A 25,936-nucleotide genomic window follows, 5' to 3' on the forward strand; every position below is an offset into this window, starting at 1 on the left:
GCTCATTTTAGAATAATCAATCACATTATGTAGTAAATGCTTCTTTTTTTAACAACAAGCTGTTCAAGAATGTAGTGTAATGTGACCTCAGACAAACACAATAAGCTGCAGTTGAAATTGCTATTTGGAGGTTTTTGCATTGCCCTCAACCTTCAGCCAGTAACAACACTGCTGACCAGTCTGCATACATCAGCGCTGACATTGCTACCCAACACCAGCTCACTCATGCTCACACAGATACAAACCCACATGCATCAACACATTCAGTCAATGTAAAATGTTCCTACAGGATGTGCAACTCCAACAGATCATCTGAGGTCACCTGTGCTTTCCAGTGCTACGCAGCACCTGAGCAAAATATTGAGGTCGTGGGACATCGCACCACCCTGCGTCTGTTTGACAAAGATCGCTGCCTCACCTTGAATTAATTCTTCTGACCAAACTGAGAACTAGGGTGACAGGAAAAGCATAATTTCTTCTGCTAACATCATGAATTCAACAGGCACAGACATGTGTCTCGATAAAGCCATGAATAGAGATTCTCAATTGCAGGCTTTGGGATAAAATGAATATTTAAAGTAGACAATGTACCTTAACGAACAATATATTTTCTACAGAAGCTATTTAACAGTTAACATGGGCAGAAACTACATACCTAAAACAATGCTTATTTATTATATCTATATATATATGTGTGTTTCGGTCAAGACCAAGTATACTGTCAGAGTTTAGGGTAGAAAGGATTTACTTTGTATTCACTACTCACCAGTTCAGCATACTTCTTGCAGAGGCCTGCAAGTTTTTCCTCCGGGGTGCTCAGTGTGTTCAGAGTCTGCATGAGAAGCGTGATCTCTTTGCCTACACAAAAAGGAGAAATAAAATAACAGCAAATTCTGTTAAAAGACAGAACTGTTGGAGGATGAAAACAATTATTGACTTGTTTCTTTACAGAGCAAGTCCCAGTACAGAATGATCGCCAATTAGCTGTAAATACAACATTTTTACAAAAGCATTTTCTACATGTGACAAATTGCAGAACAATAAATATGTAAAATCTCTTCAGAGATCCGTTGTCAAGACTGAACTTCTCCTTACCCAGACCCTTCACTTTCTTCTTCTCCTGAGTCTTCTTCTGCTCTTTCTCTGCCCCATTTTCATTAACTTTGGCTTCCTCTGACTTGTCATCTTCCCTCTCACTGGTCAGGCCATTGAACTCGGGGCTGTGTGACTGGCCGTTGGGCAAGGCACTGGCGTCGTCTGAAATGGTTACCCGACAGTAGGTGCTGAGGATGTCCTCCAGCTGCCTGCTCAGCTCCTCGGCCATGTCACACTGCGACCGTGCAGCTTCTGCAACTAGACACAGTAAAGAAGAAGCTAAATCTAGCTGTTTCTTCTCCCAGCCAAACATAGCAATGACACGGCAAACAACTGAGGCAAAAGCAGCAGCGTTGCCCCCAACAAGTATTTTGCTATTGATTATTTCATTGCCCTTTTTTTTATAACAGCTAAGTGGATTAAGAATGTTCCAAAAAAAAAAACCAACAACAAAGCAAAACACTAAATGACAATTTCATTTCAGTTTATTGTCTTTAGACAAACTGTATACCATTGTATAATGCAAAGGTTCACATATTAAGTGTGCAAAACTAGAGTTAAACTGGCAACTCGAAGAAAAAATATAGAAAGATGGCTTATCATACCAGTCACAAGTGCAACTCTGAAAGAAATACACGTTTCTATTAAACCTCTTAGCAAAGTGAAAAAGTAGGTCTGTGTATTTAACAAAGTAGAACATGTACACAGTAGATATTTTAGAGGCACTGATTAGCTAAAGCAACATCATCAATCCATCTTATTATGTTATTGTTCCCTACATTTGGTTGCAACTTTAAGTTCTATGTAAATATCCCCAATTCACAGCACAGCCATTGTTTTTAACCTCATGTCTGGCTCGTCTTTTTGGACACAGTCCTGGCTAGAATATTAGGATTTTAGTGCTGCAGAGCAGCAGCTTGGAAGTGACCATTAGTTAAAATGTAGTCTTAATGAGGTGCGTTTCAGTCACTGTCATACTTGTTCTGCTGTCTGACAACACGAACAGAAGAATATGCCAGAACAGCTCTGTTGGGAATTCAGCTGTATTCAAACACAGTATGTGTTAGATGTAAATAGCTTCTGCACCGAACGGTGCCAAAGCGTTTCTCTTTAGGTATTGCTGCACAATGCTTGTGGTGCTGTGGTATGCTACCAAAACTCTGTTAAGTGTAAAACCCACCTTTTTGTTCTCACAATATGAAGAACTCCCAACATTTTTAAAGCAATAGGTTTTCAAAACTTTTACCTAGAACGTAGTTAGACTCTGCTGCTGCCACAACTTTCTAAAACTGAATTGCTGTTTGCAGCTGACCAAAGACTGAAGGCTTAAAGTGACAATTATGCTGGGACACACAAGAACAACATTTACAATAGATGGAAGCACTTCAGAAGAAAAATTAAAAATATATTTGGTTTAAAGAACAGTTGACCCATTTTTCTGCATTGAAGTAATAGATTATGCTAAAGACTAATCTGACATTAAAAGCAATAGCACAAATCTAATCTATCAGTGTCTTTGTTGAGCAATGTGCATCCCTCGGTAGAAAGGCAAATTGTTTGATGTCTGCTCTGGTTGGTGAACAATATTCAATGTGGTTGCTAACAGGTGTCATATTAAAATGGCAGCTATTAAGTGGGTTTTGAAGTGCATTTTGCCTCAGTATATAACAATATATAACACAGACACACTCATACTGGTTATTGCATAGTTTCGCTTGCAAAATTTCCTCCAAGAAATAATCAATTCAAATGTTATTTTATGATTTGACAGTCACAGTTCAGACAACGTTTGCTCCCTACGTGTCCTCATGTTACAGAGACACTGTGACAGTCCTGCCAGTAATGCAAAACTTGCTTTCCAGCATAATTTAAAGTTTACCTTCACCTCCTCCCTCCTGGTCTTGCGGAGGTGTGTCCGTCTGTGGCGTCTGTGGTTCTGACTCTTTGGGGCTGTTGCTGTCCGAGCTGTCTTTTGCAGCTGCGGGCGACTCCATCCCTCCGGCTGTGGGTGGAGCATCCTCGCTGCCCTGGGTGGCACACTCTTCTGTGTCTTGTTTTATCATCTCTGGTATCTGTGGCAAGTACAACAACAACAAAAAAACAGTAATATTTAGCTCACCCACAAGGACACTGAGGTACAAATCCAAAAGAACCTGCTGCTTCAGTGTTGTTGAAATTCAGGCAAATGACTCAGTAAGAAAATGAAACGTCATAAATGTTATTTTCTCCTTATAAAAGGCCAGATAAAGGCTCAGTTGTAAGGAGACAGCCTCGTCTTAAACAAAGCAGTCTAAAATGCCTTCTGCTAAATGCTGTTGTCGGCGGTGTGGGGATGTTTCACGGCAGTATTATCACAGTTTTGCCACGCTGAAATCTTATTAATCATAAACTGGACTTTGTCGTGAAAACTGGCGCATCTTCACTCTGCAAACACTCGAGTGAATTTAATCATTTGTACAAAAAAACATGTCAAACGGCCAAAACATGTAACATACTTGCTGGAATTCAGCAACATCCTCCACAACATAGTTCAGTTGGTTTCTGCTTCTCACACAAACAATAAATATGTTTACGTTGGTAATATATCAGTTCACTGTACTGGATTATCTCACTGCAAATTTTCTCTAGACTTCCTATAAAGCCTGCCCTGTCCTCACTAGCTTTCGTTTTCCCACTTGTCACAGAAATTTCCTATTACGTTAGCTAGCACAAGCTAACTGTCGTTAGCCGCCAGTTGCAGCTAAATTAGCTCGCACGACTACTAGTTAGCCGACGTTAGCTCGTGTACAGCAGGCAGAAACGTGTAAAAAGAAAGGCAGACAACACAGGTACTTGTTTCTAAATTATAGCCTTCCCCTACCGGTAATAAGGAAATGTTTACCTGAAGACTGAAGGAGGAAACAGCTAATGTGTCTGTGTGCTGCAGGTTTCATCAACAGCGTGAGGCAGAAAAAACTCACTTCCGGTTTTAACTTTGGATTCTTCTTCTTCTGTGTTAGATTTTAACTGCAGCTCATAGTTCCGCTGATGCTGTGTCGACACCTAGAGGATTAAGATATTACTACATGTGCGCAGTTAGGCTCATCATTATTCATACAGTTTGTTTTTTTTTTAATCAGAATACTTCCTCCAGCACTGTAGGTAGCCTCAACCTCAAAACTAGGATGAAAAGGGCTTTTCCTCACCTGTTCAAGATGCTTTTAAACTGTAAAAAAACAAACAAAAAAAGCATCTTTGCAGGTTCTTGTTACTAAAATAGATAACATGGAGTTGACATCAAATTCGCTGAAACAGTGCCCCTGGAAAATGCCCAAGCTTTTGTAAATTTACAGTCGATGATGTTAATTCAAGCACCAAAAGGCCAAATATACAGTTAAGCCTACAATTAATCAGACCCATGCCGAAGTTGATTAATAGTTATGTTTTTATTGAGCCATAGATCTCTTCTAGATGGTAACTGAATAAAAAAAAGAAGTGACAAAAGGCGGTAAGACATTGTGTTACAGGTCATTTAATTTGACTGACCCATGAGCTGAAAAACATCCTCAAAGATTACATTCTCACGACTGTCTGATCCATGAGGAAGGTCTTCTTGGATTCTGATACTTCTTCTTTCTTGAACCAAACAAAAGTCACATCGCTGTGTTCAAACAACTTTAATCACACTGGTCACTGAACTGATGACCAAAAGCTTTCTTCTTTCCCCAGGTGATGCTTCTTGGAAAGGTGGAGTCCTCGATCAGTGTCTGTGGAGATCAGCCTTGTTCAGTATCTCTGAGATTTTCATAACAGAATTGCTCATATTCATACTTCACCCCCTTTTTGTTTGTTTTTTTTAAATCAGTGTAGGGGTCATTTTATGCTTCCAACTACATCTTTTGAGATGTTTCAGCATGTGGAACGTCTTACAAACGTTTGTTCTGCTTTGCACCGGGGCCACTGGCACTTAAAAACACTTGCATATGTTTTAAAAGCTCTTCCCGTCTTGTGAGCAGCCACAATGTGAGGCTCTCTCATCAATGATCTCTAACGATAAGATCACTACAATCCTTGGTTTTAGCCATTTTAGACTTGACACTGACCAGGAACCAACAAGAGAACAACTGGATCAACCGTCCTCAATTTACAGTATATTCAAATGCTCTAGAGCAGGAGTGTCAAACTCTGGCCCACGGACCAAATTTGGCCCGATTTGTAATTATATTTGGCCCGCGAGACAATACCAAATGACTACTAGAGCTGCCCCCGGTATTATACTGTACAGCGCATTCACCGCTAATACTACAAATCCCATAATGCCCTGTTGTTGTTTTGGCGCGTCAATCAGGACAGGACCCAGAAACTCCCTCTCCTCTGTGACAGTAGGCATAGCGACTTCACACTACAACTGTCACTGCGCCATTGATGTGTTTTTTTTTAATCATAATTTGATTTTGCATGTCTTCACCATTAACTTATATATAATGTATGGTAATAAGCGTTGCTTGTTCTATGTTCAATGTTAAAGCAAAATTTGGTTCGGTCCATATTAAAAGGTTCATTTGTTGAATGTTGGCCCGCGACTTTGTTCAAGTTTTAAATTTTGGCCCACTGTGTTTTTGAGATTGACACCCCTGCTCTAGAGCATAGTAAATATGACAAAGATCATTTAGAATGAGACAGAAGCTGAATTTTTCTCAGAAATATGATGATTGTGTATTATTTTGGACATGGCATGTTTAGTAAATATTTGACACTTGTGAGCAATTGCCAGCCAGAAGAAACCAATTGGTCAAAATTTTACTCTAAATCATAATTTGGTATGAATAACTTAGGGCTTTACTGTAAAATGTTAAATGTTAGGTAAAGTGGAAATTGTTGTCCTATGACATAAGAGAAAAACAAAAACATTCAAAATGCTATTTAATTTTTTGCTTTTTGCCATTTGGGCCTTAAAATTAGAAGAAAATGCTACTTACTCATTAACTTGGTTCATATATTAGGACAGTTATTTCTCATAAGTTGTCAATCTTTTCAAATTCACATGTGTATGCAAAAGTCTTTCCGCTCCACTGAGTGAAGATGATTCCCCCCGAAAAGACAACTGATTGAAATGAAGCACGTCTCAAATGAGAAAGGACACACGATGATTAAAGGGTTGCAACATAACTTTATTTCATTTGAACAGTATTTCCACTGAACAATTTTAAATTCAATATATTTTCTTTACATTTTTTTTTTTTTTTTAATATTGTTGCTGTTTCCTGTATGCATTTTTTTTTCATGTTCATGTTTGTGTGTCATGTTCAGTTTGAAGTGTATTAGTTTCTCGTCACTCATTCATACCGTCGGTAAAGTCAAGTCAAGTCACAGTTTAAGATGGGTAATTTTGAGCAAATGAAAAATCATAAACAAGAATAGAGAAAATAAATACATGTAAAAGAAATGAGAGGACCAGAGCAGAGAACACATCGGGACTGGTCAGTGATGGCATATGAAAAGTATTTTTACAAACATGTAGCATTGTAAACATTTGTAGCGTAGACATTACTTGACTTAAGCCAGGCGTGGCTTCAGATTTTGATAAAGACACGAACAGCTTCTAGGACGGAAGACAAGTCAGATTTGAGATATTTCGTGATGTCTGTTCAATCCCCTACGGGTAACAAGGTTCCTGATCATGCAGCCTGACTAGGACAAACTTTTACTCTAAACACAATTATCCAAAAATATAGCCCAGAATATCCTGATCAGGAAAAAGATCAAGAAAAGCAGAAAAAGGCTTGTATCCTCACTTCCTATTTTATAGTTTTCCTGTGACAAGTTCTAACGAGGCTTTTACTCCACTTCTCAGAAGTGATTATAATTGCATCTGAATCCCTGTCAATGTATCAGAACATACATATAGTTTAAATTATAATACTTTTTAATGTAAATCACTGCATCATTTCTGAATCCCAGATTTTTATCTTAGAAAAATGTCAAGTAGTTGCCTCTGTTCGCTCCACCCAGTGGAAGGAGTGTCACCTGTGAGGGCGGTTCATGAGGGTGGATCTTTGCCTCCGGGGGGTGCCTGATTTTTTGGACAATATTTCTTGCAGTCTTCGGGATTTATTTTTGCTGATTTTCTTAAACAGTACATACATTTGAGAGAAAAGAAATCTTAGAAGAGAGGGACTGACCTATTGCAGCTTCTAATGAAAAGAAGCGAGTTTCAATGGCCTGAAGCGATCTCTCAGTCATTCTGACCGGGTCAACACAAGCCAATGATGACGACTACTACTGAAAACAAATCATCTCAATCAGCCTTCAGGATGACAAAACTTTGGTAAACTAACTTTGACAATAAGGTTAGTACCTGCAATTGTCTGCTATGATAGTCGGTTAAGTTTCCACAATTTGCATCATGTGCCTCATCCAAGTACTACAATGTCCCATCAGCGCAGACTTCCTTTTTTGCACAAAGAGGGACTAGCTGCAGGCCGTAACCTCAGGAAAAAGCAAAAAAAACGTTACACCTTACTGTACCCACCGCACGAAATCAATTCTTTTGATTCAAAATATTTGCAGCTTTGCTATATGCACAGTGAAAACCATTAGAAGACTATAATAGTGGGGGACCATCACGCCAATGGACTGTAGCTGCAAAAGTAGCTGGAAAGATCAGTTGTATGCAGTTAATAGAGTCCTCCCCCCCACCCCACCCCAGACAATTAGACTTCCTTAATTAAATTCCTTATTTAGGTGCCCACAGTAAAGAATGCCACTTTTCCAAAGAAACAATGGCAAATAATGTAACTTTAAAGATAAGGAAAGTAGAGCAGCAATGTTTTGCACAAAATGTGTGCACATTCAAGTAAATAAAAAGATATAAAAGAAAAAAAAAAAAATCTATAAGTCAAAGACAGATACATAAGAACCTCCAGTCTTTGTTGGTCGGATTGGCACTTTTGTGAACAGGAGTGCATTTTTCAGCTTTCAGAAATATAAATATTTTTTTCCTGGTTGATGCACTGATTTTTTTTTTCCTTAACTTTGCAATTCTGGCATTTATTTGTAGGCCAAGCACAGAATTGGCCGTGAAAATCGAAGACTGCAGTTATAAATGCTGCTCTACATATCTGTCATGTAGAGGTAAGTTCTTGATGCTCAATTATTCATGATTTGACCTCTTATGTCTACAGGGAGCGCGCGTGTTCTGTGGAGAACGTCTGAAACTCATGGCGCAAAAAAAAAAAAACTGTCTGTCTAACATAATCTGTTAATTAATGCTTGAACCACTGCAAGTAATGGCAACATCTTAGATCAGGACATTGTGCGCTGACATTAGTAAGTTAAAGGTTTAAGTCATGTTGGTATATTGAAAAGGGAAAAGGGACACTGCTGCATCCAATGCATGCTCTCAACAAAGTAGGAGGGGTTTTTTAGTAAAAAAAAAAAAAAAAAGACAATATTCAGCAGACTGATCCATTCATATTTTTTACCAAGAGAAACTTAATCCATTTCCACGTTTTAAGTTCGGGCTACTTCAGTAATCCACAGAACAGGGGCTCCCAGACTCTGATTGGGACATAGTCATAGAGTCAATCAACCTCTCCCTCACACAGTGCCTGTCAGTCAAACATCACACGACCACAGTTCTGCTCCATCCACAAAGCCTGAACGCTGACCCCAGACCAGCTCCGGTCAGAGGCCCAGCCGATCCCAGGTCAGGGTTCACACGGCCAATTTAAACCATCATAAGTCATGTGGCTAGAACCAACAAAAAAGTTTCCACGAGATGCTTCCGACTTCCACAAACATCTCTTTTCATTGTCTCAATTAAAACAGAATCTCGATTATAACAGAACCAAGGGCGACACTTTCATTAATAAAGAAAATGTAGTATGTGCTCAGAAACAAAAAAAATAAACCAACAAAAAAAAAAAAAAACACAGCCAAAAATGGCAGCGTTTCATAATTTGGAGGAACTAACCTTTAAAATAAAATTTAAAAAAATAACATTTGTTTTTTTTTTAAATCCAAAGATTATGGAAACTATTTTACTTGCTACTAGCCACTCATCTGTGTGAGGTGTGTGTACAGTGTCTGCTGGTGTTGTATGCAAGTGTGCATGAAGTGTGCGCAAATATATATATCTATATATATAATGCAAATACACAAAATTCAAATATATATTTATACTTGAATTTTTTGTTGCAGTTAGGCTTGTCACTTATCTGAGATTTATCCCTAGCCAAACTCTGGTTGTTATTAGACCCGCGAGGGGGGGACAAAGAAGCCGCACAGACTTTTCTTGCCAGGCAGAGAATAGGCTATTTACATCAATACCTATACATATCACAATGGACCCATGCAATGTCGTTATCAGCCGTCATTCCCATTCTTCAAAATATAGTGATACAGAAAGCCATGGGTTATATATCAACTCTACCACTATACAGAACACCATCACTACACTATCACTGTTAACACCACCAAACCAATTTTGTCACGGCCCAGTTCCCGCTTTCAATCCCAAACGCTGTTTACGAGCGACGCTGAGCAGCGTACAGAAATGTCCCACAGCGTTTCTTCACTCCGTCTCTCTCTGTGCCAACTGTGTCTGGCCAGGGATACTCAGTGACTGTAGGCAGGGTAATAAAACACCATGCAAAAAAACCCTACCACATACAACTGGGGAGGGGAAAAGGGGGGCACAGGGCGTAAGCTACCCAGCAGCAACCCATTTAAACTAGGGTTCAGTGAAATCACAAAATTATAAACGCTGCGTCTTGTTAAAATTTCCATGACTCCAAGAGGTATTTTCACCCTACTTTAAACATCTGCCATCCTTTGAATGCATCTAAATATAAAAATAAGTTTGGTTTGCTGCTGCTGCCGGCTCCTCTCCCCCTAAATCCCCCAACTATGCCTTGTTTAATAGTTAGATCACTTCATAATTCAAATGTATTGTTATTAATAACACAGCACACGACGAACATTGGATCTCTAACTATTCCACCCTCGATTTTTTTTTTTTTTAAGTCTTTAAACGTATCCTCTAAAAGTCCAGTCCCCTTTACAAATATCCCATTTCGGAGCCCTTCCTAAGTTTAGATTTTCTAAAGTTTCACACTTCTTCCCACCCACTCCCTCCCTCCCCCACAAAATTTGTCCCACTTAAAAAATGCTGAGCGAGAGAGAGAGAGAGATAGAGATAGAGAGAAGGAAAAAAGAAAAATCACACTTCTTAGCTCGGGCATCAGACTCTTCAGACGCCCTTGACTTTGTGTGGACCATCTGAACCCCCTTATATTCTGATTGACCACCAGCAGATATGCAGAGACCAGCCCTAAGCGTACTGATCAGGATTCCTCTTGGTAGCAAGCCATCCCATTAAAGAAAAGGGAATGGAAAAAATAAAATAAAATCACAAGCACTAAAAAGGAGCAGATAAATAAGGGTTGGGGGAGGAAAAATAATCATTAAACTAAAAAGGGATTTTTTTTGTTTTGTTTTTTTTTTGAATTGCACTAAGTCAGAGTGACATCAGGAGCTGGGCATATTTCACCTCGTGCACCCCAGTCTGTAGAATCTGCATGGGGATGCATGGGTAATCCTAAAAAAGAGGAATGTCCCATCTGAAAAGAAATTAAAGTGTATATAAAGACATTAACCAACAAACCACCATTACTGCCAATGAGAGAATCTAAGAACTATCAAATGGCAGGAAGATGTCTGCGTGTGCGTTTTAAGCCAGGGCAGACTCACACTTTGGGCAATGAGTTGATCAATTTGTCTTCTAAACGTAATGGAGTTTGTGTGGCGTGCTCCCCTTGGCCAGGAAACAAGAGTCTGCCCTGCAAGAAGTCAGTCCATTGGTTGGATGAATGAAGAAAGATGGGCTTTTTTTTTTTTAGGCTGGAAAGCGGACAGTTTTAACTTTCCTCCAAAGGGAGGGGGGTGTGTGTTTTTGGGGTGATTGAGGTGTGGGGGGCGGTGGCAGACCAGGGAAGTGGGCATGGTGGCATGAATCGGGCATCTAGGGGGTCCTCCAAGGGATGGGAAAGTATAGAGGGGGTAAGTGGTGTATTTTAGAGGAGAGGGCTGCTGACTTATAGCTGGAAACCCTCCATGGGGGCCTCCTGCTGGGGGAAGAGGAACTGCTGGTTGGCCTGGTCCACCTGAGGAGCTAGACTGCTGTCCTCGTCCTCCACTCCGAAGTAGTGCTCGATTAGGTCAAAGGCCTTCTGGTAGATCTCTTGGTTGTCGTGGCTCTGGAGGAACTCTATCTTGTCAAGACCTGAAAACAAGTAAAAAAAAGACGAATGTTTGTAAAGTTCTAGCAAAAAGGCAGACTTTCACTTTAACAAAAAAAAAAGAAAGAAAGAAAAAGACGACAAACAGCCCTTTGACTGCTGTCTAGGACTTAAAATCAAAACTTCTCTACCTGTAAGTGAAAACACACCAACAGTATTTGAAATCGTCAAGTTTTAGGGATTCTTACCTATTCCTTAAACTGAAGTGCACTTATTTAAATAAATAATATTGTTACGACTGCCGGCCCTTCCTTCCTTCCTTCTTTGTGTCTTTTCCTTTTTTATGTGTTAAGATTTTAGTGTGCCGTTGCCGGTGGTGGATTGGGCCAGACCACATGGGCGGAGACAGGCCAATCACGTGGGACTTCCAATCAAGACCCGCCAACAAGACGACAGCGGCCTAATTGAGTGGAAGAGTCCAAATTGACGGGGTGGCTGTATCCAGCGCACCAGTGCCTGATTTAACAGGAAAACTTTTTGTTATGTAAAGGCACTTTCTTTTCTTAAAGCTGTTCTGGAACAGGGCTAGGTAGGGATTGTTTTGTTTTTTTATTTCCAGTAAAGTAGGTTCTGATTTGATATACCTTGATGACCTTACCTTTTTGTTATTCAGTTGAACTTCCTTTGTTTTGTTTGGCAGCAAGTTTTAGTTATAAGAGCTTTTGTTTGGGTATTTAAGTTAAAGAGCACCGTTATGCCCTGTTTCCTCAGTTTTGTATCACCAAACTCCTGTGAATAAATAATTGTTACTTTTAAAACCAATTACAACTGGTTCTGTTACTTTCCCTTTTCCCTTTCCTCGAGCTGGGTTGTAACAATATATATTAGGACGGTTTCAAGCTTTAGCTTATATATTTTTGGTCATTTAAAACAGATGCTGGTTTATGTTTGTATGTTTGGACAAAAAAAAAAAAAAAAGAAAAAGGCCACATACAAGTAGCATTGGGTTTGGTGCTAAGCCACAACGATGAAAACGGAAACATAAATATCAACGAAATAAAAAAAAGCAATACCTCTACGTGACACTGACAAACCCTAACAAGCCCAAGCCCAAGCTCGTTCAAGTGTAATGGCACAGTCACACCTACACTTACCCCAAGCTCATCCCCCAAAACAAAAAGACAAACACCTCCACAGAAACAGAAAAACCACAACCATCAGTAAAAAGAAACAAAAAACAAAAACGGCGCCGGTGCACACCAACACAATGACAGCAACGACAAAAAAAAAAAAAAAAACGATGAATTTCTTTGATTATTTTACAAAAGCTGGAGAAACCTGGAATTAACACATACAACATGTTCTCAGTATTGGTAGTACAGTCGCTAGTTTACAGTTTCTGGGTACCTTGGGTAATGCGTTTAAAGATAATGTACCTTTCAAATCTTCCAAAGTGTTGAGAGGTTCAGAAGGTTAAACAAAAATGACCACCACTTGCTATTCATTTGCAGGCTCGTCTAAAATCTTCTCAGCTTCACCCTTGTTTCATTACATTTATTATGGATTTCACTACAGATTTTTAGTGTCGTTTATCGGTGCTCTTTGAAAAGAGAGAATATACAGAATTTCAGTAATGTTGTATGATATACCAAATCCTCATTGTTTTTTTTCCAGTTTGCATGTGTTTGTGTGTATTTTCTGCACATTACCATAAGCTTCTTCAATTAGGCTGCAGTAAGGATTAACTCCAGTGCCGCTGTTCTCCTGCTTGGCCTCCTGCTCGCCCAGCCTCAGGATGTTTTCTAGCCCGTTGAGAGCGACCTGAACAATCTTAGAATCCATCACGGTCAGCAAGTCACACAGTGGCTTAATGCAGCCCAGGTTCACCAGATATCTATATGCAAACAGAAACATGGACAGGGCAGATGTTTGATGACTGCTGGGGTCTAAGTCGCCGTCAGATTTTTAAGAACAAGGTTGCAAGTTGGCGTAAAAAAAAAAAAAAAACAGTCTTCTTCTCACTGGTCTGATTACGATACACAGCTTTACTTGGGTCCAAAGTTGAAATGAAAGTACTTCTCCCTAGTTATATCATTCATTTATCTATTATCTCAGCTTTCAGCACATATGGCACCTCCCCGTGCATGTCATTGCATAAGACAATTTTACATTTTTCTAATCACCCAGTTTCTTCATGGAGATTTTCCCCTTTCAGCAAGTGTTGTTAATGTGCTGCATTTTCTCACAATAGACACAGTAGCACTGTGTAGTAGCACTAAACTTAGATTTATCCATCACTGTGGGTGAAAGACTTGTGCTAATTTATGCACAAATGTTGCAAAAGCAGAGTCAGGAAAATCTCTCACTTGAGCTGGTTCGGAACTAAGTAGTTCAGAAACTCTTCAAGCTATTCAACAATACAAACTGAAATTCAAGCTTCCAGTAATCAGTAAAGGCTTAATCGCAAAACTGCTAATGATGTGACTGACTTACTAAAACCAGAGATAATAAACCACCAGACATCTAACCATGTCAGTCATGTTATTCACCGAGTATATACCACGCAGTATAGCTTATTTACTCTAAAACTAACCTGATCTGTTCTGGTGTTCCTCCAGAGGTGGCGTTGGTGATGGCCCAGGCAGCCTCTTTCCTGGTTCTGAATTCAGCCTTCTGCAGAATGTCGATCAGTACCGGAAAGATGTTGGCATCTATTACAGTCTGCAGAGAAGGATAAGAAAGGAGACTGGGGTGAGGTTCATAAAGTGGCTTCAACATGGTTACAGTATTTTTAACTTAGTAAAGTCTATAAACTCTAAACTTGGTGCTCAGGGCTGCAGAGGTACAAATTGGAAGACTGGGTAAAAACCTAATGTTATCTCAAGCTATGATGTTGTAGACACTTGTGGGCTGTGATCTATGAATGAACTGAGTGGACTTCAGAAATCGATTTTGAATCTTTATTATAAATACGTGTTTGGAATATAACAGAATAATAGAAAATGATTAATGTAGAATCACATTAAACTCACATTAATGAATTCTGTCATAAAAAGTGACAGCGTTCATTAAATATGTGGGTATGGCTGATGTTCTCAACCCTGTATTAAGAGGCCCGTCTATTATCTTTGGACTTCCAGCAGGTTTTTGTTGTGCTGAACTGCTGTTGTAGACATTAGCCGTGATCATATAAAAAATAAAAATAATGTTGACAGTAACACATTCAATTTGATCTGCTGTTAGGTGGGTGACAAAGAAATGATGACAAACTGTTTTGTTCATATCAAAAATGGAATTATTACAATGCCATTCATTTTGACATTCATGTCATTATTACAAAACAATATAGTAGCAAAGTGGCAGCCACGCTGGGGAGGCTTACAGTAGAAACACGTAGTAGGAAACTACATGAATTTATCAATTACAGTGACTACAGTGTGCACCCTCAATCGAAGCAATGCTATAACTTATGCTTTTTTTCCCCCAATATAAACATGCCACAAAGGCAGAGGGCCTGGAAATGTGACCAACATGTCTTCATTATAATATGATGAATCATCATGGACGACATATTGATATAAATACAATCCCTATCTGTCTGTTTCACAAGCAGCAAAAAAAACCAACATGAGCGCCTGTAGTCGCAGTGATAACCTCTGACTGTCACAGGAAATAAGATTGAACTGGAAAGAAGCAACTGTTTTATACAGAATGGAATCAAGAAAAATATTGCTTTTTAAGGTATTCTCATGGACGTTGGCATGGGATGGACGTGTTGATATTGGTTTGACCCTGAGACAAACAAATACACAGATTTCCATGGTAACCTGGTTTTTCTGCAGGTCGTTCCCAATTTAGTAATAAATGTGTGTGTGTGGTACCTGTATTTGTGCTCTGTTTCCTGCTGTGATGTTTGAGATGGTCCAGCACGCCTCTTTGCGGATGGACTCTTTAGCGCTGCTGAGAAGGTGCAGCAGACAGGGCAGGGCTGAGCAGTTCAACACCACCTATACACAGCAAAGCACAGGACAAAAACCTTACAGAAGCTGTTTACAAATAGGCTTGACATTGGAACAAACATTTACATTTTGTAGGAACTGTGCAGTCAGAGCCAAAAATAGCTGAGTGCCTCTGTGTTATGACTCCATCACTATACAAAAAAAAAAAAACAAAACCCTCCTGGACATACAGAATTACTGTTGCAGTGGGTAAAGTATTCCTATATTGTGATCATCCTGGTTTACGACAACCAAAATTGTCAAATGAGCCATCATGGTTTCCTCAACATAAACATACTCTTACGGCTATATCCACACTGTCCGTTTACATTTTAAAACTGTTTTAAAATAACATCCGTCCAGATGACAGTTTTAGCACCACTTCTCAAAATAATCTGCATGCATGCTAACATGCCCAAAAAACATATAGGCTACTGTATCATGATCATATTTACAAAAAAATAAATTAAAAAAAGCCCCAAAAAACCAAACATGCAGTCAACGCCTGTGGAAACAAACATAGTGGTTGTCAGGCCCAATCAGAAAGGGAACCATGGTGTCTGCATCACCATTTCCTAAAGTCTTAGAGGTTCTAGGCACAAAAATAGCAGAAGTTACGCATTTTAATAAACTATAAACGTAGCTGTAGGGTTTCTTTACAATGAACTGCACTTGTTATCCCAACAGAAGTCAATTAATACATCTTGAGGCTCTTTTGTGTATGGGTTTTTTGTTGTTGTTGTTTTTTAAGTTATCGGCTTCTTTGTGTCCAACAGGCAATGACAGAACCATGAAACAAACTTTATCCTCACCTGTGTTTGGATGTCATCTCCAGTGACAATGTTTCCTACAGCTCTCAAGGCAGGAGAGGCCACCTTATAGTCAGTGTGCCTGCAGGAAAGCACGTTTCATAGAGGGGCATGTTCAAAACGTTATAGATCACATTATGACTAAGACAGAAACAACAAAGTAAATTTTGAACTTACATGAGTAGTTCTACAAGGCGCCTGCAGACACCAGAGTCAATGACAGCCTGGATCTTGTCGTTGGGGCCATCGGAGAGGTAGGACAGAGCCCAGCAGGCATCTGCCAGCAAGTCTGGGTCACTGCTAAATAAAAGCCTGGACAGTACTGGCAGACAGGGCGACACCTTGACAGGATAAACAGAATGGATATTTATATTCAGAAACAACACGAATTCTACACAATGCATGAATTAAACCAACATTTTTCAGGATAGCAGTTCAGGAGAAAAGCAGCTTGGCATGGTGGCAGATTTCTTTTTTTTTTTTACGGGAGTGTTGAGACCCACACAAGAGCAAGAGATTGTTCAACACAGGATCTATTGTTTGAGAACATTACTCCAGTCGACTGAAAAGAGTGAGCACAAACTGAATGCATTTCTATACATTGAAAAACGGCCGTTCGATGAAAGACTTTGAGGAAAATGTAGATAAACCTGCACATAAGATTTAGGAAACTACCTGAGATTTTACTGTAGGGATACAGCAATACAAACATCTGTACGTTTTGATTTCCAAAGAAGTATCTGTGCTCGTCTGACAGGCAACTTTGACAGCTTTGGACCAGGATTTCATGTTGTTGACAGTGTGGCTTTAATGAGAGTTACAGAACATATAATCGGCTCCATAGAATTTACTTTATTTTATGAAAAAATATAGGGACAGGCTGCCTGCCATGTCAGCCTGAGATTTTCGTCTTCTAAACCTTAAGGACTGTTCGACCCGTCTATAGATTGTTACTGTATGCAGGCAAGTGACCCAGTTAAGAAAAGAAACAGAACCAATTTATAATCCTGTGGCCAAACTACAAGATTTGATTTGAGTCAACAATAACAATACTTTGCAAATTCATATACATGTTCTGTGCTTTACCAGTGACAACTATCTAAGACCCAGGTTGTGCATTAATGGTAAAGATACCAAGGGAACAAAACACAGTCTTCATCCTGCACTTGACTGTGTATCCATGTTGTATTACCCATTACACATGCTTTGACAAACTTGCAAAATATTTCAATAGTGTTATCAAACTACGTGTGTTTCTGCGTTGACACGATGAGGGAAGGTGGTACCTTTTCAAAAGCAGGTGGAGGGTTTTTTCCTCTACAGAGATTAGACAGAGCCCAAACTGCATTCCTAGTCATGGTCAATCTAGTGGATTTGGTCAGAAGCCTGAAATCCCAAAACAAAACAAACAAGAGATCACATGAGAAATATGTTACAGGTAGAAAAAAAACTGAAGCCGTGACTAAGGTACGCCCATACAGAGGCAAAAAAAAATTGAATAAACTTACATTAATAGTGGTGGAAGGATGTTGCAGTTCAGCACATAGTCCCTGCACACTGCACTATCCCCTGCAATATTACCCAAGGCCCACACAGCCTGAAGACAAAGTAACACACAAGAACATTACAGAAGTTTGTAACAATGCAAGACAAATAGATAACAAACGAATACAACTTGTCACAAAATGTGAAACTGCGCCTTACTTGTTCTTGGACATCCTCAAAGTCCGAGTTAAGTAGTTCTATGAAGATCGGCACTGCTCCAGCCTCGATCACCGTCTTCGTCTGCATGGATGTTCCTGATGCTATGTTGGTCAGCGCCCAAGCGGCTTCAAACTGCAGTGGCACAAAACGTCACACAGACAAGTACCATTTTAAGACATTTCTACCACGCAGCACTTTTAACTCGTCTGTAATAAATGTGAGTAATACTGGGTCCTCTCAACGAGTGAGAATGTGTTTTTCAATTTGTTTCACACTGGTAAGGCATTGGACATAAGAGGTCAAAAAAGTAGCTGCTTTCTGAAGAATGATGGGTAATCAGACCTGCTTTGACTTGCTTGCAATCAGATAGAGCCTGCATCAACAAAGTGTCAGTGTGCTATGTACGGACTGAATGGAATGCTTCTGATATTGTTTGAAAAAGTCGGTGTTACTGCAGATGCTGTAATGGCGCACATGGTGTCTTTATTTTCAACTGACCTGTAGTGTGCAGTTGACGCTCTTCTTCAGAAACTCCACAAACTTCTCCACGACTCCAGCTGTGCTTATGACTTCATCAATCGGTGGGTTAGGCTCTGAAATGAACAGAAGGAAGCCTCAATGAAGACATTTTTGTCTGGCCTGTGGAGCACCACGACCATTACTACTGTTACATAAAGTCACTCTGGGTGCACAGTACCCAGCACGTACCTTTGGAAAGTAGTTTTCTGAACTTTTGTGTTGTGGCGAGCTGAAGCTCTGGGTCCTCTGAGAAAAGCATCTCAACCATGTCTCTGGTAATAACTCCTTCCTGCAAGAATACATGTACAAACACTCGTATCACTTGATCCACTCAGCACGGACTCCACTACTTGGCAAGTTACATGCTGAAAACAGGCTAGAAACCATTAACTATGAAAACAAAAATGTAATGTAAAATAAATCTCCAGTGTGGTCCTCTCCTTTTCTATTTTTGTGTGAGAATCATTAGAAAAACAGGCACTCACTGTTACTGGAGAGCTGAGGTAAGAGTCGACCAGTGGACTCTCAAACATGGCTTCCTCTTCATTGAGAACATCCACATTCCTCCTCTTGAAAAGCTGTGATAACAAAATTGTGAAAGGCCGCAGAGTTACAGAGAAGCTAGACTACTTCCATTATATATAATTTCAAAAGGCGTGACAAAGGATCTGATAAGTGGGGTGGACAGGTTTGGTGTACCTGCTGTTCTCGTTTCTGTTTCCTGAGTTGGATGCCTTCCTCCTCTCTCCTGCGCCTCATCTCTTCGGGATTCAGTGCTTTGTTCTTGTAGCGGTTCATCCTGTAGTTATCCTTGGCCGGACTGGCTGACGGCTCTGTTGGGCCACAGACATACGTACACATTATGGCTAAGCATGCATTTGCCTCATATGAGGTGAACATGCGACAGACTAGGTTTGCATTTTCTCCCCCTGACATCTCTAATAACAGGTCGTAATGATGAAACAGTATACACACAGGTTTATATATAAAAAGGCCTTGTGCAAACAAGCTCATGAAAAGTGGACAACACAGCCTAAAAATACACACACACACATACGCAAACACACACACACGCACAGCTAAGCTATTCATCAACCAGTCAGCTGGCAGCCAGAACAAACGTATTTATTCAGTAGAGTTAATTCGCAGAGTTAGCATAAATTGGTGCCCACACAGGGCTACCCATTCTCAGCATTTGTGCAGTCATGCCACAAGAACAGGGCACCGGGCAGATCCCTGAGTCACCCGGGGGCTACGGGGGAGCGAAAGAGAGGTGGGGGGGACAACACTGAAACCTGCCACCACCACAGAATGGTGCCAACCTTCTGTGCCAAAAGTTCTCTATCGTAACAGCAGGGGGTTACAAGGTTAAATATCAGTACAAGTGTCGGAAATTGAGGTCATGTTATGGTTTGAGGGCATTAGCGCCACCATCCTTATGAAGAGCTTACGCATGTGTGTAATGTGTGCAGATGGTAAAGCCACAGGGATGGACGACACACGAGCACAGGTTGCAGCTGGACGTTCTCATTTCTGCACCGCGGTAGTTAGATTAGCTGCTGTATGTGAACTGCACTGTCTGTTTGCTGTTTGGGCTGGATGGCACAGAAATAGCTCTGCTGAGAGTACATATCTACACTGGCATTTCAGAGGAGACCCTGTTGACAGCAAGGCGTCTCTGGAGCAAAGCAGAATGGTGCGAGCCGTTTAGAAGTTTGTTCACTTAATTAGGGAATGAAAAAAAAAAAAAAAATCATGTTCCCACTTAGAGCTTGTGTCAGCTTACCATGCTTATAGTTTCTGTTTCATACTTACAATAGTTGGGGTTAGTTCATACCAACACTGAAACTATATGCACAGCTGTCAAGTGGCAGTTCCTGTGTGTTGGATTTTGATGAACCAACATAAACCTTTAATTTAGTCTGATTATGTGTGATTATGTGGCCTAATTTGGTGGCAAATCAAGCACCAGGAGTAGTCCAAGTGCAGGACTGCTTTCTAGTTAAAAAACAAACAAGCTATGTCATCTTGTAACATTTAATAATTACATATTTAGGGTCCAGCTTGATTTCAGTGTGTATCATGGTTCAATGAACTGACACTTCCTGACAGATTGAGGAGTCTCACCTTCCCATTTCTCGTTTATTTTGCTGCATATGTAGCTCACCAGCAATGCTACTGTAAAGGACAATGGTTACACAGAAAAACAAGCATATCCTGTGTGGGAATGGTCTGGAAAACATGGGGACCCCGGTGTCACATGTGTGTTCTGTCGTATGAGCTAGCAGTCACATATGCAAATACTCTCACTGATGCTAGCAAGCTGTTATAAATGTCCCATTTTTGCATCTTTCACATAAACATTTTAGTCCACAGATGTCACTCCATTGCCGATTTACTCGAAATAAGAATAGTTTGAGATTTACGGTGATTGTACCGACGTTATTGTGTAATTCTATCGGGGGTTGAATAATGGGGTTAACGAACAGAGCTAACGTAGCTAGGCTAAGATAAGCGTCAGCCGCTGCGTGAACACAAATCTGTGACTATAAATAATAAATTACGTCGTGTAGATGTATTGTGTTTGAACTTTCTGAGTCGCTGGAAGTCTTTTGTTAAGGTTTCGTCGGCATAACCACAAAACAAACACAAAACGATACGTTTAAGATACCTACTACATAGCATTAGCTTTGCAATGCACTTCAACAACTTGCTAACCTTCCTATTGTTGAGACCCCAGTGTAAAGAAACACGGAAGTCTGAGTAACTGGCGACTATAAAGTTGTATTTATCGATAAGAAAGCTAATAAATTGGCATGATTGATAATAACTTGAGCCCTGAGCTATGCGTGTGCCTCCCCTCCTTAAGCGGCACATCGCGGTGCTAACATAGTTAGCTGCTAGCCAAGTTTTCTCAAGTTGGCTACCAAACGGCACTGATTGTTTTCGCTGATTGGAATAATACTAAAACTGTTTGTACGGTATTCTAACAGAAATAAAACATTGTCCCGAGACAAGACCATTCGATTAAAGTTCAAAAACAGCAAGTGAACGAGCGTGAAATAGCAACTCATCTTGCCCTTCTACGTAGCAAACGCGCTAACTAGCCACCTAGCTAATGAGTTAGCTAACTAGCTAAACAACAGTGACAGGGTGAGGATTTCATAATCATTACTACCGACGACACAGACGAATGTTAAACCAGCCGAACCCACGACCACACGCTCAGTTCGTCAAACAGCTTACCCATTGTGTCCTGTGTAGTTTGACTGTATCGGGTGGCGAAGATGTAAATCAATTTTAAATCCTTTCCCCACTTCTAGCTTTCCAGAATTTGCTCCTGTAAGCAATATGTCTGCCGGAGACGGAAGCGTCGAAATATAACGCCGAGTTTGTGCCACCAGAGGCCGCAGCAGCTCCACCAAACATCTCCCCCCTCCGTCAGTCAAGGATAAAAATGTAGGCTCTGTGTATTAAGAACAATGTGCATTCATTATCCGCTTAGGACTGGACTTGTTTTATTCTCTACTGGATACACTGGTTCAATGGTTAGGATGAACTTTTTTATTTTTTCATAACAAAGAAGCCACTGATATGAACAAAGGCTTTATCCTGCACTCCACTGTGCGTGTGTGGAATCATGACACATGCTTTGACAGCAAAACTTTTTAATTGCAAAAATATTTACACACTGTTCTCAAATTCTGTGTGTTTTTGTGTTTGCTTGATGAGGAAAGGTGGTACCTTTTTTATAACTCCAGAGATTAGACAGAGCCCGCACTGCATTCCTAACCAATCTAATGGGGGGATTTGGTCAGAAGCCTGAAATCCCAAAGAAAAGCAAAACAAAGGAATGTAGAAATATGTTTCAAGCAGAAAAACTGAAGGCTTGATGAAGGTATGGCTCTAAATGAACACAAAATTGATATAAGGAAGGTGGAAGGATGTTGTAGTTCAGCACATAGTCCCTGTCGAATCACAGCCTGGAAACAAATAACACAAAAAAAAGTTTCAAGAATGAATTGATGCAAGACAAATGAATGCACACCAACATTTTTAGCACTGAGCTTTAAGATTGTTCAATAAATGAGAGTAAACCCTTACCGTAGTGTTGGGCCTTTTGTTCTTAAATGGATATAATTGTCAAAATGGTTATGACGAACCACTCGTCCCTGAACACTGCACCGTCCCCCTGCAACATTACCCCCAGTCCCACACAGCCTGAAGACAAAATACCACACACACAAAAAAAGCAATGATTTAAGAGCATGGAACAATGGAAGACATCCTGTCACACCAGTTAACATGTGAAGCTGTGTGTTACTTGTTCTTGGACATCCTCAAAGTCCGAGTTCTATGAGTATCGGCGCTGCTCCAGCCTCGATCACCGTCTTTGTCTGCGTGGATGTTCCTGGTGCGATGTTGGTCAGTGCCCAGAAGGCTTTGTGTTGCAGTGGCACAAATAGTTGCAGATATGAAATAAGGAAACTAGTATTTTAAGATGTTTCTAACTTGGAGCTTTAAGATGTTTTTGATAAATGAGAGGATCCTTACTGTGGTGTTCGGTCTGAGTTTATGCTTTGGTCAAAGTGATTAAAGTGATCCATTAGTTAGGTTTATTCATTCTGTCATTATGAAAGTGGTTATTAGGGAAGCGCAAAAGGACGCGTGATTTCGTGTCACCGGTTCTCCCTCCTCTCTCCGTTTCACACACCCGCCGGCGTGGTTCAGATACCTCTGTTTGTCTTGGATCTGCATATCTCCCTCTGGTGTTAAAATGCTGTGTGAACAGCCACTGCTTCCCAGTGGTTCGCTCAAATTGAATGTGACAGAGTAATACAGGTGAGGTGCATCCATGGTCAATTTGCTCGGAGCAAGTGGTGGTAAATTACTGCACTATATTGTGATGCAGCACTGTCCTCTGACATGGGCCCCAGAAGGGGGGCCTGAGGAAACACACCAGGAAAAAACTTTAGGGGGCAATGTTGTACAAATAAAGTAGAAGTAATGGGGCATTCAGTGCTGTCAGGCTGGATCTTTCCCCTATTAGAAAGGGCGTGGGAGGTCAAGTCAACTGTAACACAACTGAGATGCTTTTCCATGATTACAATTTATTAGCAGCTCTGAAACAAACGTTGTTCATGGAGTCGGTGCAGCCGCTGGCTTTGGATGGAGCTTCAGCCGAGCCAGAAGGGCGAAGAATTCACAGCCTTTCAGCAGGTGTGCCGAGATGAATCAAAAGACGCTGCTGGCTGGATAGCAGCCCTCAAATAACACAAACACAAGCAACCAATTTGTGTTACAGATTTAGCATTCAGATGCTCTCAGATCCAGTCCGCGGGGCTGTAAGCCGGGGCTCATCGAGTCTGACTGTACAGGGTCGCTTTTATGAGTTCTTTACCTTTTTCATTTCTAGGCCTGCTGAAGCACATCATACAGCAGCCTACACTTTACGGAGAAGCAAAGGCTATCCATTAGTCAATGCCACAGAGTAAAGACTGCCTCTGTAATGGAATCATAAGAGCACAGCACAGGCTTATAACTGAAGGGCTTTAAAGTGAAGTACAGGGGGAACGGTCACTTCTGCTGTAGTCTCCCACTCATCACTACTTCCTAATGTAGACATAATAAACACTACAATCAATACCCCCCTCTTTTTCCATCCAAATTCAGAATGCTGTATATTAAAGAAACAGGCATCTGAATTAACAAACAGGAAGACCTCTCTTGCCACCTCATTAGTGGCCATTACTCATCGAGGCTGAGTCAGCAATATTGAGAAACACTGTGCTGCATTTTCAAGAAGCAAATTAAGAGCGCCGCAACGACATGATGAGCACAATAACGAGATGTTGATAAAGTGCAGTTTTATTAGAATGGGCTTTTGGTTGGAATATGTGACTAATGTATTTCCTCGACAGAGAGGATTTTGATGACAGTTAAAAGACCTCCGTCTACAGATCTGCACCTCTTTGTACGCCAAAATGCTGTTTGGACTCTCGACAGAAATCCTTTCATTTGCAGGGGAGACTGTACTTTATCCAGTGGAGAGGTTTCATAGGCAAATGTCTGCCCTGTTCTGCATCACGCTCCTGGCAGTCTATCCAACATCAAGCAGCACTCAGATCTCTGCAGGTGGACAGCGCAACATTAAAAAAAGAAAAGTCCTTGTGCATTTAGTCTGCCCAGACAAAAAATAATATGTACTACACAAAGAGGCTAACAGCATCAAGGTGGATGTTTTGTAGAGTAAAAAAACTCAATTAGGAAGCGTCAAAAGCAGTTTAGTTTTGATTGTGCTTATTTGATTGCGCAGATTTAGCCGATTTAACTGCTCCCTAATTCAATTACACCAAATATGATAATAAGGCTAGCTCGCTGAAATGTGAGAATGTGGTCGGGCCGCCTGTGGGAGAGAACATCTGCAAGGCTCTGTTCTGAACGCTTTGTGCGAGAGTAATAAAGGGTGAGAGAGATAACGCCGTGGGGAGGATAGTGTGCGGAGAGAGCAGTGTGTCAGTGCATGTGGGGCGTGAATGGAAAAGAGAAGATATGTCTTCATAATATAGTGTTGAAAATCCATTCAGCGCTGTCCATGCCGTACTTTTTTATCTGACGACTGGGGCCCTCTCTCTCTCTCTCTCTCTCTCTCCGTCTTCCTGTCTCCTGCTCGCTTTCTGACATCTACCAGGTGGCGGGGCTGATAAGTAAGATGCTGAGTAGGTGATTTTAGAATATTCTTGTGCATCATTCCATCATTCCTTGTGTGTGTGAGAGAGGGAGAGATTTGTGGGGACTCTTTGAATACTAATGTATTATTTTTACCTCGCAGGATAAAAGACTCAAAGAGACAAATCTGTCGCTAACAATGGCGTTGTCATTGAGCAAATATGGCAACCACTTTTCATTTGAGACAAGAAGATTGTGTGGGATATTGCTTTACATCCCAGTCTATCACTGTGGCGTCCTGGTGTCGTAATTCGTTTTGTTTTGAACTACGATCCAATGCGCCCGTTCAGCTATATTCACAAGGTGGTTTTCTAAAGATCACGATCATAAAGGTCACGGTCATCATTTCTCAATTTTAGGATTAAAAAAAAAAGGTCTACACAAAAAATACATTTTTCTTTGTGTCTTCAATCAGGGGCTGCAAGGTGGTGCAGTTGGTAGCACTGTTGCCTCGCAGCAAGAAGGTCGCCGGTTCATGTCCTGGTGGGGGCACTGGAATCTTTCTGCGTGGAGTTTGCATGTTCTCCCCGTGCAGCGTGGGTTCTCTCCGGGTTCTCCGGCTTCCTCCCACAAGGTCCAAAAACATGTTGAGGTTAATTGGTGATTCTAAATTGTCCATATGTGTGAGTGTGAGTGTGCTTGGTTGTCTGTCTCTAAGTGTAGCCCTGTGATAGACTGGTGACCTGTCCAGGGTGTCCTCTGGGATAGACTCCAGCCCCCCGTGACCCTAGTGAGGATTAAGCGGTGATGGATGGATGGATGAATGGATGTTCAATCAAATGACACTTTGTGTGAGCTCGATTGTTTTAAGCTTTTTAAAAGCTTCTTAATGAAATGAAAAATACTTTATTTATCCCAGTAG

General features: G+C 40.7%; 2 protein-coding genes across 3 annotated transcripts in view; both read right to left on the bottom strand.

The window, feature by feature from the left end:
• Positions 1–4,043, bottom strand: part of txlna (taxilin alpha) — a 10,617-nt gene extending 6,574 nt beyond the window's left edge. Inside the window, exons 1-4 of the mRNA XM_008296602.1 lie at positions 3,977–4,043; positions 2,975–3,167; positions 1,096–1,353; positions 755–858 (exon numbers count right to left, since the gene is read on the bottom strand). Coding sequence (XP_008294824.1) covers positions 755–858; positions 1,096–1,353; positions 2,975–3,158 — 546 coding nt within the window. The 5' untranslated portion in view covers positions 3,159–3,167; positions 3,977–4,043. The remainder of the gene's footprint in view (positions 1–754; positions 859–1,095; positions 1,354–2,974; positions 3,168–3,976) is intronic.
• Positions 4,044–6,224: 2,181 nt separating this feature from the next.
• Positions 6,225–21,711, bottom strand: kpna6 (karyopherin alpha 6 (importin alpha 7)). 2 transcript variants are annotated; one of them, XM_008296605.1, is made up of 14 exons: positions 21,592–21,711; positions 19,045–19,178; positions 18,831–18,923; positions 18,535–18,634; positions 18,325–18,419; positions 17,827–17,958; positions 17,631–17,719; positions 17,409–17,508; positions 16,300–16,463; positions 16,126–16,204; positions 15,197–15,322; positions 13,909–14,036; positions 13,025–13,209; positions 6,225–11,359 (listed from the first exon to the last, which is right to left on the bottom strand). In XM_008296605.1, exons 1-14 carry the CDS (start codon positions 21,593–21,595, stop codon positions 11,172–11,174), a joined length of 1,617 nt encoding a protein of 538 aa, XP_008294827.1. In that variant the 5' UTR covers positions 21,596–21,711; the 3' UTR covers positions 6,225–11,171. The 2 variants fall into 2 exon arrangements, with proteins under 2 accessions (XP_008294827.1, XP_008294826.1); XM_008296604.1 differs by lacking the exon at positions 21,592–21,711 and having other exon boundaries at positions 19,045–19,206.
• Positions 21,712–25,936: the final 4,225 nt, after the last annotated feature.

The sequence above is a fragment of the Stegastes partitus genome, unplaced genomic scaffold, assembly GCF_000690725.1.
Source record: "Stegastes partitus isolate 25-593 unplaced genomic scaffold, Stegastes_partitus-1.0.2 Scaffold1138, whole genome shotgun sequence".
Classification (NCBI taxonomy): Eukaryota; Metazoa; Chordata; class Actinopteri; family Pomacentridae; genus Stegastes; species Stegastes partitus.